This window comes from Ranitomeya imitator, chromosome 4 (assembly GCF_032444005.1).
Source record: "Ranitomeya imitator isolate aRanImi1 chromosome 4, aRanImi1.pri, whole genome shotgun sequence".
In the NCBI taxonomy this organism is placed as follows: Eukaryota; Metazoa; Chordata; class Amphibia; order Anura; family Dendrobatidae; genus Ranitomeya; species Ranitomeya imitator.
The window spans coordinates 23,805,104-23,818,077 of NC_091285.1; the positions used below are offsets into that span (position 1 = coordinate 23,805,104).

The following is a 12,974-nucleotide window of genomic DNA, read 5'->3' on the forward strand; positions in this document are numbered from 1 at the left end:
CCCCCTCAGGGAGCAGAAAGCAGATTAGAAAGCTAGCTATTTCTGCAAGTTTTCTCCTGTTTTGCATAGTTGTATGTCTTTTTATTACCATATTTTTATACCTTTTTTTTCTTATTGTAAGCACTGTACCTTTTCGTATTAAAGCATACAACTTTAACAAGCTGAACCTTGTATGTTCTAAAGAATCCATAGCCTTAAAGTGTGTGACCCTGCAGGTTGGCAGACAGTAGAATATTTTCGGGACTCATCGCCCGTGTGTTCGGTCAGTGGTGGCAGCGTGTAGGAGTTGGTGTGTGGCCTGGGTCGGTGTGTGATTTATGCTCCCATTACAGCATAGGACAGAGGTTGAATGCTGGACAGAGAGGGGAGATAGATTAACCCTTGCAGGCGCAACCCCAAGTCGCGTGCTGTGAGCAGGTACGTGAGTCATGTTTATGAAAGCCTTTAAAACCAGCGCAGAGGCTGCTGGAAGCACAGGGAGCCATAAGTCTATTCCATAGACGTTTCTTCGAAAACTAGATGACCATTTGCCCGCCATTACAGCACCATAAGTGAAAGATGACTGCCTACCTGGATTTCTAAATGGCAATTCTACCTATCTGTATCTACCTTAGCCAAAGCAGAAATACCTTGACGGATGAGGAAGACTCAACCATACGTAGTGTAACAAAAAACAACAAACCACCAATGAGTGAAATAAACGTGACCTTTATTTTTCTGAAATATAACAAAAAAAAGTAACAAGCAAGTGTAAATGTGAAAAGCGGAGTCCGGTAGATTGCTTACAGTATGGGCACTCCCCGTTCTGAACCCATGGACATGCAACCGAGAACTCTCCGGGTTAATACAACTGCCCGGTGCAAAACAACAGCTGAAAATCTGCAACGTATCAAAGGGTAGAGAGAAAAACGGTAGAAATGTCAGCAAAGACCTCATCTCATATAGATATTTTATTTTAGCAGGGTCTCCTCATTTTCGGTAAAGCCTAAAGTGATGGCAGCTGAAAAAAAAAAAAATGAACCTTAACATGAGATTAGAAAAAAAATGCCTATTTCTTCCAGAAAAACAGCGCCACTCTTCTCCATGGTAGTGTTAAAAGGGTATTTCAATCTTCAAGATCCTAACTCAATATGTAGTAGGTGTAATAATAGAAAATACCTCCAATAAGAAATGAAGTATAGTTCTCCTGATTAGCCATGTCACTTACCTCATGTGCAGGGCATTGCAGTAGCTTACGTATCCATGGTTATGACCACTCAGAGTGACAGTTTGTTGTTAATGATCGTAACCATGGATACCCAAGCTACTGCAATGTCCTGCACATGGGGTAAGTGGCATAGCTAATCAGAAGAACTATACTACATTTCTAATTGGAGGTATTTGCTAATATTATTATACCTACTACATATTGGGATACGATGTTGGAGATGGGAATACCTCTAAGTATTGCAGCATTCAAGAGAATGGTGCTGACCTGCAATACCAGACCCGGCCTATAGACAGGAGTGGCGCTCTTTCAAGAAATAGAGCAGAGCATTTATCTGATCCTGGACAACCCCTTTAAGAGCAGTAATAATTGGATTCCTATGAGCCATGTAGTGGTATAGTCGCAGATATTATCGTCACGGCTTCGATATGGCTGCTGCTGGTTGCATCAAGATTAATTTCCCAGCGGAATTAAAGGATGGCGGTCATGTGGCAATTGTCGGTTTCATCCAAGAACAGAGTGCTGAAGACGTCATTGAAAAAAGTCGGATGGTACTTGCAGGCCCTGGTACAATCGGGGTTAAAGTTGACTTCGAGAATTTGCGGCCGCATTATCCGTTTACCTAAAAGGAGTAAAAAAAAAAGAGGTTTGGGATCAATCTGAGCTCACATGGAGGAGAACGGTCGTCGGCTTTTCAGTTCATCCATTCGGTTTCAGTTTTTATAGATATTTTCTGTTTGGCGTACACAGCTCTCAGGCACAGCTATGCGTCTCCATGGTTACAGACTACAAACAAATCCAGCGTAGTCATGTGCTTCTCATTGCTCTCCATTATTGGGATTCATTTCTGCAGTGTTCACTGTGTGGTAAAAATGACATCGCAGTAGGATTCCTCTCGTCAGCACCATCATGGCTGCTAGAGAGATTTTTTTTTTGTGTTCGTGGTTTTGAAAAAAAATTTGGTTTGTGTCCCCGTGTCGCTTCGCTGTACACCAAACGAGGGCAAACTGCGGTCCCCCAGGACACAACCGGCCCCCTGTATACAGGGGAGCCGTGTGCGGGATCACACTGTATACAGGGGAGCCGTGTGCGGGATCACACTGTATACAGGGGAGCCGTGTGCGGGATCGCACTGTATACAGGGGAGCCGTGTGCGGGATCGCACTGTATACAGGGGAGCCGTGTGCGGGATCGCACTGTATACAGGGGAGCCGTGTGCGGGATCGCACTGTATACAGGGGAGCCGTGTGCGGGATCGCACTGTATACAGGGGAGCCGTGTGCGGGATCGCACTGTATACAGGGGAGCCGTGTGCGGGATCGCACTGTATACAGGGGAGCCGTGTGCGGCATCGCACTGTATACAGGGGAGCCGTGTGCGGCATCGCACTGTATACAGGGGAGCCGTGTGCGGCATCGCACTGTATACAGGGGAGCCGTGTGCGGCATCGCACTGTATACAGGGGAGCCGTGTGCGGGATCGCACTGTATACAGGGGAGCCGTGTGCGGGATCGCACTGTACACAGGGGAGCCGTGTGCGGGATCGCACTGTACACAGGGGAGCCGTGTGCGGGATCGCACTGTACACAGGGGAGCCGTGTGCGGGGTCGCACTGTACACAGGGGAGCCGTGTGCGGGATCGCACTGTACACAGGGGAGCCGTGTGCGGGGTCGCACTGTACACAGGGGAGCCGTGTGCGGGGTCGCACTGTACACAGGGGAGCCGTGTGCGGCATCGCACTGTACACAGGGGAGCCGTGTGCGGGATCGCACTGTACACAGGGGAGCCGTGTGCGGGGTCGCACTGTACACAGGGGAGCCGTGTGCGGGGTCGCACTGTACACAGGGGAGCCGTGTGCGGGGTCGCACTGTACACAGGGGAGCCGTGTGCGGGATCGCACTGTACACAGGGGAGCCGTGTGCGGGATCGCACTGTACACAGGGGAGCCGTGTGCGGGATCGCACTGTACACAGGGGAGCCGTGTGCGGGATCGCACTGTACACAGGGGAGCCGTGTGCGGGATCGCACTGTACACAGGGGAGCCGTGTGCGGGATCGCACTGTACACAGGGGAGCCGTGTGCGGGATCGCACTGTACACAGGGGAGCCGTGTGCGGGATCGCACTGTACACAGGGGAGCCGTGTGCGGGATCGCACTGTACACAGGGGAGCCGTGTGCGGGATCGCACTGTATACAGGGGAGCCGTGTGCGGGATCGCACTGTATACAGGGGAGCCGTGTGCGGGATCGCACTGTATACAGGGGAGCCGTGTGCGGGATCGCACTGTATACAGGGGAGCCGTGTGCGGGATCGCACTGTATACAGGGGAGCCGTGTGCGGGATCGCACTGTATACAGGGGAGCCGTGTGCGGGATCGCACTGTACACAGGGGAGCCGTGTGCGGGATCGCACTGTATACAGGGGAGCCGTGTGCGGGTGTTGTGAATTCTGTGGCTGAATTCACTCCTGTGGTCACAAGTGGTACTGCAGCTTCTGAGCTTCCTCCCTCAGGTGTTCTGGTGAGCTCGTTAACTGCTTCATTACTTAACTCCGCCTGATGCTGCTATCCTTGCTCCTTGTCAATGTTTCAGTGTTGGATCTGAGCTTCTCCTGATTGTTCCTGTGACCTGCTGCTCTGTATAGCTAAGTGCTTTTTGCTTTTTTGTTGCTTTTTTTCTGTCCAGCTTGTCTTTTGTTTTGCTGGAAGCTCTGAGACGCAAAGGGTGTACCGCCGTGCCGTTAGTTCGGCACGGTGGGTTTTTTTTGCCCCCTTTGCGTGGTTTTGCTTTAGGGTTTTTTGTAGACTGCAAAGTTCGCTTTACTGTCCTCGCTCTGTCCTAGAATATCGGGCCTCACTTTGCTGAATCTATTTCATCCCTACGTTTTGTCTTTTCATCTTACTCACAGTCATTATATGTGGGGGGCTGCCTTTTCCTTTGGGGAATTTCTCTGGGGCAAGTCAGGCCTATTTTTCTATCTTCAGGCTAGCTAGTTTCTTAGGCTGTGCCGAGTTGCCTAGGTAGTTGTTAGGCGCAATCCACAGCCGCTTTTAGTTGTGTTTAGGATAGGATCAGGTGTGCAGTCTACAGAGTTTCCACGTCTCAGAGCTCGTTCTTGTATTTTTGGGTATTTGTCAGATCTCTGTGTGCGCTCTGATCGCTAAGCACACTGTGTTTCTGGATTGCCTTCATAACACCTGTCATTAGCAAACATAACAGTACAAGGAGCCAAACTAATGATTCTCAATAGAGGGAAAGAAAAAGTTCTGACATCATTTTTTTTTTTTTTTTTCTGCTCTGTGGTCACTTTTTTTTTTTCCCCTAGACATTTGGGTGATTCTGGACACAGGTGTGGACATGGATATTCAGGGTCTGTGCTCTTCAATGGATAATCTCGTTATAAATGTACAAAAAATTCAAGATACTATTGATCAGAAATCTGTTAGAACCAAGAATTCCTATTCCTGATTTGTTTTTTGGAGATAGAACTAAGTTTCTAAGTTTCAAAAATAATTGTAAGCTATTTCTGGCCTTGAAACCTCATTCTTCTGGTAATCCTATTCAACAGGTTTTGATTATTATTTCTTTTTTGCGCGGCGACCCTCAAGACTGGGCATTTTCTCTTGCGCCAGGAGACCCTGCATTGAGTAGTGTCGATGCGTTTTACCTGGCGCTCGGATTGCTTTACGATGAGCCTAATTCAGTGGATCAGGCTGAGAAAAATTTGCTGGCTTTGTGCCAGGGTCAGGATGATATACATAGTAACATAGTTAGTAAGGCCGAAAAAAGACATTTGTCCATCCAGTTCAGCCTATATTCCATCATAATAAATCCCCAGATCTACGTCCTTCTACAGAACCTAGTAATTGTATGATACAATATTGTTCTGCTCCAGGAAGACATCCAGGCCTCTCTTGAACCCCTCGACTGAGTTCGCCATCACCACCTCCTCAGGCAAGCAATTCCAGATTCTCACTGCCCTAACAGTAAAGAATCCTCTTCTATGTTGGTGGAAAAACCTTCTCTCCTCCAGACGCAAAGAATGCCCCCTTGTGCCCGTCACCTTCCTTGGTATAAACAGATCCTCAGCGAGATATTTGTATTGTCCCCTTATATACTTATACATGGTTATTAGATCGCCCCTCAGTCGTCTTTTTTCTAGACTAAATAATCCTAATTTCGCTAATCTATCTGGGTATTGTAGTTCTCCCATCCCCTTTATTAATTTTGTTGCCCTCCTTTGTACTCTCTCTAGTTCCATTATATCCTTCCTGAGCACCGGTGCCCAAAACTGGACACAGTACTCCATGTGCGGTCTAACTAGGGATTTGTACAGAGGCAGTATAATGCTCTCATCATGTGTATCCAGACCTCTTTTAATGCACCCCATGATCCTGTTTGCCTTGGCAGCTGCTGCCTGGCACTGGCTGCTCCAGGTAAGTTTATCATTAACTAGGATCCCCAAGTCCTTCTCCCTGTCAGATTTACCCAGTGGTTTCCCGTTCAGTGTGTAATGGTGATATTGATTCCCTCTTCCCATGTGTATAACCTTACATTTATCATTGTTAAACCTCATCTGCCACCTTTCAGCCCAAGTTTCCAACTTATCCAGATCCATCTGTAGCAGAATACTATCTTCTCTTGTATTAACTGCTTTACATAGTTTTGTATCATCTGCAAATATCGATATTTTACTGTGTAAACCTTCTACCAGATCATTAATGAATATGTTGAAGAGAACAGGTCCCAATACTGACCCCTGCGGTACCCCACTGGTCACAGCGACCCAGTTAGAGACTATACCATTTATAACCACCCTCTGCTTTCTATCACTAAGCCAGTTACTAACCCATTTACACACATTTTCCCCCAGACCAAGCATTCTCATTTTGTGTACCAACCTCTTGTGCGGCACGGTATCAAACGCTTTGGAAAAATCGAGATATACCACGTCCAATGACTCACCGTGGTCCAGCCTATAGCTTACCTCTTCATAAAAACTGATTAGATTGGTTTGACAGGAGCGATTTCTCATAAACCCATGCTGATATGGAGTTAAACAGTTATTCTCATTGAGATAATCCAGAATAACATCCCTCAGAAACCCTTCAAATATTTTACCAACAATAGAGGTTAGACTTACTGGCCTATAATTTCCAGGTTCACTTTTAGAGCCCTTTTTGAATATTGGCACCACATTTGCTATGCGCCAGTCCTGCGGAACAGACCCTGTCGCTATAGAGTCACTAAAAATAAGAAATAATGGTTTATCTATTACATTACTTAGTTCTCTTAGTACTCGTGGGTGTATGCCATCCGGACCCGGAGATTTATCTATTTTAATCTTATTTAGCCGGTTTCGCACCTCTTCTTGGGTTAGATTGGTGACCCTTAATATAGGGTTTTCATTGTTTCTTGGGATTTCACCTAGCATTTCATTTTCCACCGTGAATACCGTGGAGAAGAAGGTGTTTAATATGTTAGCTTTTTCCTCGTCATCTACAACCATTCTTTCCTCACTATTTTTTAAGGGGCCTACATTTTCAGTTTTTATTCTTTTACTATTGATATAGTTGAAGAACAGTTTGGGATTAGTTTTACTCTCCTTAGCAATGTGCTTCTCTGTTTCCTTTTTGGCAGCTTTAATTAGTTTTTTAGATAAAGTATTTTTCTCCCTATAGTTTTTTAGAGCTTCAATGGTGCCATCCTGCTTTAGTAGTGCAAATGCTTTCTTTTTACTGTTAATTGCCTGTCTTACTTCTTTGTTTAGCCACATTGGGTTTTTCCTATTTCTAGTCCTTTTATTCCCACAAGGTATAAACCGCTTACACTGCCTATTTAGGATGTTCTTAAACATTTCCCATTTATTATCTGTATTCTTATTTCTGAGGATATTGTCCCAGTCTACCAGATTAAGGGCATCTCTAAGCTGTTCAAACTTTGCCTTCCTAAAGTTCAATGTTTTTGTGACTCCCTGACAAGTCCCCCTAGTGAAAGACAGGTGAAACTGCACAATATTGTGGTCGCTATTTCCTAAATGCCCGACCACCTGCAGATTTGTTATTCTGTCAGGTCTATTAGATAGTATTAGGTCTAAAAGTGCTGCTCCTCTGGTTGGATTCTGCACCAATTGTGAAAGATAATTTTTCTTGGTTATTAGCAGAAACCTGTTGCCTTTATGGGTTTCACAGGTTTCTGTTTCCCAGTTAATATCCGGGTAGTTAAAGTCCCCCATAACCAGGACCTCATTATGGGTTGCAGCTTCATCTATCAGCTTTAGAAGTAGACTTTCCATGCTTTCTGTTATATTTGGGGGTTTGTAACAGACCCCAATGAGAATTTTGTTACCATTTTTCCCTCCATGAATTTCAACCCATATGGACTCGACATCCTCATTCCCTTCGCTAATATCCTCCCTTAAAGTGGACTTTAGACAAGACTTTACATAGAGACAAACCCCTCCTCCTCTCCGATTTTTACGATCCTTTCTAAACAGACTGTAACCCTGTAAGTTAACTGCCCAGTCATAGCTTTCATCTAACCATGTCTCGGTTATTCCCACTATGTCAAAGTTACCTGTAGATATTTCTGCTTCTAGTTCTTCCATCTTGTTTGTCAGGCTTCTGGCGTTTGCGAGCATGCAGTTTAGAGGATTTTGTTTTGTTCCAATCTCCTCACTGTGGATTGTTTTAGAAATGTTCTTACCTCCCTTCAGAGTATGTTTTCCTGGGTCGTCTTTGTTCGAGTCTAATGTTTTTCTTCCCGTCCCCTCTTCTTCTAGTTTAACGCCCTCCTGATGAGTGTAGCGAGTCTTCTGGCGAATGTGTGTTTCCCAGGTTTGTTGAGGTGTAGTCCGTCTCTGGCGAGGAGTCCATCATACCAATAATTCACACCGTGGTCCAGGAATCCAAATCCTTGTTGTCTGCACCATCGTCTTAGCCAGTTGTTTGCATCAAGGATCCTGTTCCATCTCCTGGTGCCATGCCCGTCTACTGGAAGGATAGAAGAAAAAACTACCTGTGCATCCAGTTCCTTTACTTTCTTCCCCAACTCTTCAAAGTCCTTGCAGATTGTCGGTAGGTCCTTCCTTGCCGTGTCATTGGTGCCAACATGTATCAGAAGAAATGGGTGGACGTCCTTGGAGCTGAAGAGCTTTGGTATCCTATCGGTCACATCCTTGATCATCGCACCTGGAAGGCAGCATACTTCTCTTGCAGTTATGTCCGGTCTGCAGATGGCTGCTTCTGTGCCTCTCAGTAGTGAGTCTCCCACCACCACCACTCTTCGTTGCTTCTTGGCTGTACTTTTTGCTGTCACTTGTTGCTGTGTGCCCTTTTCTTTTTTGCTTGCTGGTATTGCTTCAGTCTTAGGTGTGCCATCTTCATCCTCTACAAAGATTTGATATCGGTTCTTCAGTTGTGTGGTTGGTGATTTCTCCATGGTCTTCTTGCTTCTTTTGGTCACATGCTTCCACTCATCTGCTTTTGGAGGTTCTCTGACACTTTTTGCACCTTCTGTGACCAGTAGAGATGCTTCTGTTCTGTCTAGAAAGTCTTCATTCTCTTTGATGAGTTTCAAAGTTGCTATTCTTTCTTCCAGACCCCGCACCTTTTCTTCTAAAAGGGCCACTAGTCTACACTTCTGACAGGTGAAATTGGATTCTTCTTCTGGTCGATCTGTGAATATGTAGCACATGCTGCAGCTCACCATGTAGGTTGTCACATCTGCCATGTTGCTCCTAGATCCTGCTGACTTGCTGTGTGTTTTCCTTCTTGTGTAATCTACTCAGCCAAGCTCTCTTGCAATAATGTCCTACAGGCAAAAATTCGCGCGCCTTAAGGCGCGCGGTTTGGTGATGCTTTCTAAGCAGCTGGTCCCGGCTGTACCCAACGATCTTCTAGCTTAGGGAGACTTCGCTTCTCCCAGAAGGCACCTGGAATATGCAAATTAGCCTCCTGAAGCTTGAATCCCTGGTTTGGTGATGCTTTCGAAGCAGCTGGTCCCGGCTGTACCCAACGATCTTCTAGCTTAGGGAGTATATATATAGAAGTATATTGTCAGAAATTTAGGAAGTGGTCAGTACTCACTCTGTGGAATGAATCTGCGCTGGCAGCATTGTTCAGAAAGGGTCTCTCTGAGGCTCTTAAGGATGTCATGGTGGGATTTCCTATGCCTGCTGGTTTGAATGAGTCTTTGTCTTTGGCCATTCAGATCGGTCGACGCTTGCGCGAGCGTAAATCTGTGCACCATTTGGCGGTATTGTCTGAGAGTAAACCTGAGCCTATGCAGTGCGATAGGACTATGACTAGAGTTGAACGGCAGGAATACAGACGTCTGAATGGTCTGTGTTTCTACTGTGGTGATTCCACTCATGCTATTTCTGATTGTCCTAAGCGCACTAAGCGGTCCGCTAGGTCTGCCGTCATTGGTACTGTACAGTCCAAATTCCTTCTGTCCATTACCTTGATATGCTCTTTGTCGTCGTTTTCTGTCATGGCGTTTGTGGATTCGGGCGCTGCCCTGAATCTGATGGATTTGGATTATGCTAAACGTTGTGGGTTTTTCTTGGAGCCTTTGCGGTGTCCTATTCCGTTGAGAGGAATTGATGCTACACCTTTGGCCAAGAATAAGCCTCAATACTGGGCCCAGCTGACCATGTGCATGGCTCCTGCACATCAGGAAGTTATTCGCTTTCTGGTGCTACATAATCTGCATGATGTGGTCGTGTTGGGGTTGCCATGGCTACAAACCCATAATCCAGTATTGGATTGGAACTCTATGTCGGTATCCAGCTGGGGTTGTCAGGGGGTACATGGTGATGTTCCATTTTTGTCGATTTCGTCATCCACTCCTTCTGAGGTCCCAGAGTTCTTGTCTGATTATCAGGATGTATTTGAAGAGCCCAAGTCCGATGCCCTACCTCCGCATAGGAATTGTGATTGTGCTATCAATTTGATTCCTGGTAGTAAATTCCCTAAAGGTCGATTATTTAATTTATCCGTGCCCGAACACACCGCTATGCGCAGTTATGTGAAGGAGTCCCTGGAGAAGGGACATATTCGCCCATCGTCATCACCACTGGGAGCAGGGTTCTTCTTTGTAGCCAAGAAAGATGGTTCGCTGAGACCGTGTATTGATTACCGCCTTCTTAATAAGATCACTGTTAAATTTCAGTATCCCTTGCCATTGTTATCTGACTTGTCTGCTCGGATTAAGGGGGCTAGTTGGTTCACTAAGATAGATCTTCGTGGTGCGTATAATCTGGTGAGAATCAGGCAGGGAGATGAATGGAAAACTGCATTTAATACGCCCGAGGGTCATTTTGAGTATCTGGTGATGCCGTTCGGACTTGCCAATGCTCCATCTGTGTTTCAGTCTTTTATGCATGACATCTTCCGTGAGTATCTGGATAAATTCCTGATTGTTTACTTGGATGACATTTTGATCTTCTCAGATGATTGGGAGTCTCATGTGAAGCAGGTCAGAATGGTTTTTCAGGTCCTGCGTGCTAATTCTTTGTTTGTGAAGGGATCAAAGTGTCTCTTCGGTGTGCAGAAAGTTTCATTTTTGGGGTTCATCTTTACCCCTTCTACTATCGAGATGGATCCAGTTAAGGTCCAAGCCATCCAGGATTGGATTCAGCCGACATCTCTGAAAAGTCTGCAAAAGTTCCTGGGCTTTGCTAATTTTTATCGTCGCTTCATCTGTAATTTTTCTAGCATTGCCAAACCATTGACCGATTTGACCAAGAAGGGTGCTGATTTGGTTAATTGGTCTTCTGCTGCTGTGGAAGCTTTTCAGGAGTTGAAGCGTCGTTTTTGTTCTGCCCCCGTGTTGTGTCAGCCAGATGTTTCTCTTCCGTTCCAGGTCGAGGTTGATGCTTCTGAGATTGGAGCAGGGGCGGTTTTGTCACAGAGAGGTTCTGATTGCTCAGTGATGAAACCATGTGCTTTCTTTTCCAGGAAGTTTTCTGCTGCTGAGCGTAATTATGATGTGGGCAATCGAGAGTTGCTGGCCATGAAGTGGGCATTCGAGGAGTGGCGTCATTGGCTTGAAGGAGCTAAGCATCGCGTGGTGGTATTGACTGATCATAAGAATCTTACTTATCTCGAGTCTGCCAAGCGCTTGAATCCTAGACAGGCCCGTTGGTCGTTATTTTTTGCCCGCTTCGACTTTGTGATTTCGTACCTTCCGGGCTCTAAAAATGTGAAGGCGGATGCTCTGTCTAGGAGTTTTGTGCCCGACTCTCCGGGTTTATCTGAGCCAGCGGGTATCCTCAAGGAAGGAGTCATTGTGTCTGCCATCTCCCCTGATTTGCGGCGGGTGCTGCAAAAATTTCAGGCTAATAAACCTGATCGTTGTCCAGCAGAGAAACTGTTCGTCCCTGATAGGTGGACTAGTAAAGTTATCTCTGAACTTCATTGTTCGGTGCTGGCCGGTCATCCAGGAATCTTTGGTACCAGGGAGTTGGTTGCTAGATCCTTCTGGTGGCCGTCTCTGTCACGGGATGTGCGTGCTTTTGTGCAGTCCTGTGGAATTTGTGCTAGGGCTAAGCCCTGCTGTTCTCGTGCCAGTGGGTTGCTTTTGCCCTTGCCGGTCCCAAAGAGGCCTTGGACACATATTTCGATGGATTTCATTTCTGACCTTCCCGTTTCTCAAAAGATGTCAGTCATTTGGGTGGTCTGTGATCGCTTTTCTAAAATGGTCCATCTGGTGCCCTTGGCTAAATTGCCTTCCTCCTCTGATTTGGTGCCTTTGTTCTTTCAGCATGTGGTTCGGTTGCATGGCATTCCTGAGAGTATTGTTTCTGACAGAGGTTCCCAGTTTGTTTCGAGGTTTTGGCGAGCCTTTTGTGGTAGGATGGGCATTGACCTATCCTTTTCCTCGGCTTTCCATCCTCAGACTAATGGCCAGACCGAACGAACCAATCAGACCTTGGAAACATATCTGAGATGTTTTGTTTCTGCAGACCAGGATGATTGGGTGTCCTTTTTGCCGTTGGCTGAGTTCGCCCTTAATAATCGGGCCAGCTCGGCTACCTTGGTTTCTCCATTTTTTTGCAATTCTGGGTTCCATCCTCGTTTCTCTTCAGGACAGGTTGAGTCTTCGGACTGTCCTGGTGTGGATTCTGTGGTGGATAGGTTGCAGCAGATCTGGACTCAGGTAGTGGACAATTTGATCTTGTCCCAGGAGAAGGCTCAACTTTTCGCTAATCGCAGACGCCGTGTGGGTCCCCGACTTCGTGTTGGGGATCTGGTTTGGTTATCTTCTCGTCATATTCCTATGAAGGTTTCCTCTCCTAAATTTAAACCTCGTTTTATTGGTCCGTATAGGATTTCTGAGGTTCTCAATCCTGTGTCTTTTCGTTTGACCCTCCCAGACTCCTTTTCCATACATAATGTATTCCATAGGTCGTTGTTGCGGAGATACGTGGCACCTATGGTTCCATCTGTTGAGCCTCCTGCCCCGGTTTTGGTGGAGGGGGAATTGGAGTATATTGTGGAGAAGATTTTGGATTCTCGTGTTTCTAGACGGAAACTCCAGTATCTGGTTAAATGGAAGGGTTATGCTCAGGAAGATAATTCCTGGGTTTTTGCCTCTGATGTTCATGCTTCCGATCTTGTTCGTGCCTTTCATGCGGCTCATCCTGGTCGGCCTGGGGGCTCTGGTGAGGGTTCGGTGACCCCTCCTCAAGGGGGGGGTACTGTTGTGAATTCTGTGGCTGAATTCACTCCTGTGGTCACAAGTGGTACTGCAGCTTCTGAGC

At 46.3% G+C, this 12,974-nt stretch overlaps 1 protein-coding gene across 1 annotated transcript in view; it reads right to left on the reverse strand.

The window, feature by feature from the left end:
* Positions 1-692: 692 nt before the first annotated feature.
* TTLL12 (tubulin tyrosine ligase like 12) overlaps positions 693-12,974 on the reverse strand; it is a 32,042-nt gene continuing 19,760 nt past the window's right edge. The window contains exon 14 of the mRNA XM_069763366.1: positions 693-1,829. Coding sequence (XP_069619467.1) covers positions 1,678-1,829 — 152 coding nt within the window. The 3' untranslated portion in view covers positions 693-1,677. The remainder of the gene's footprint in view (positions 1,830-12,974) is intronic.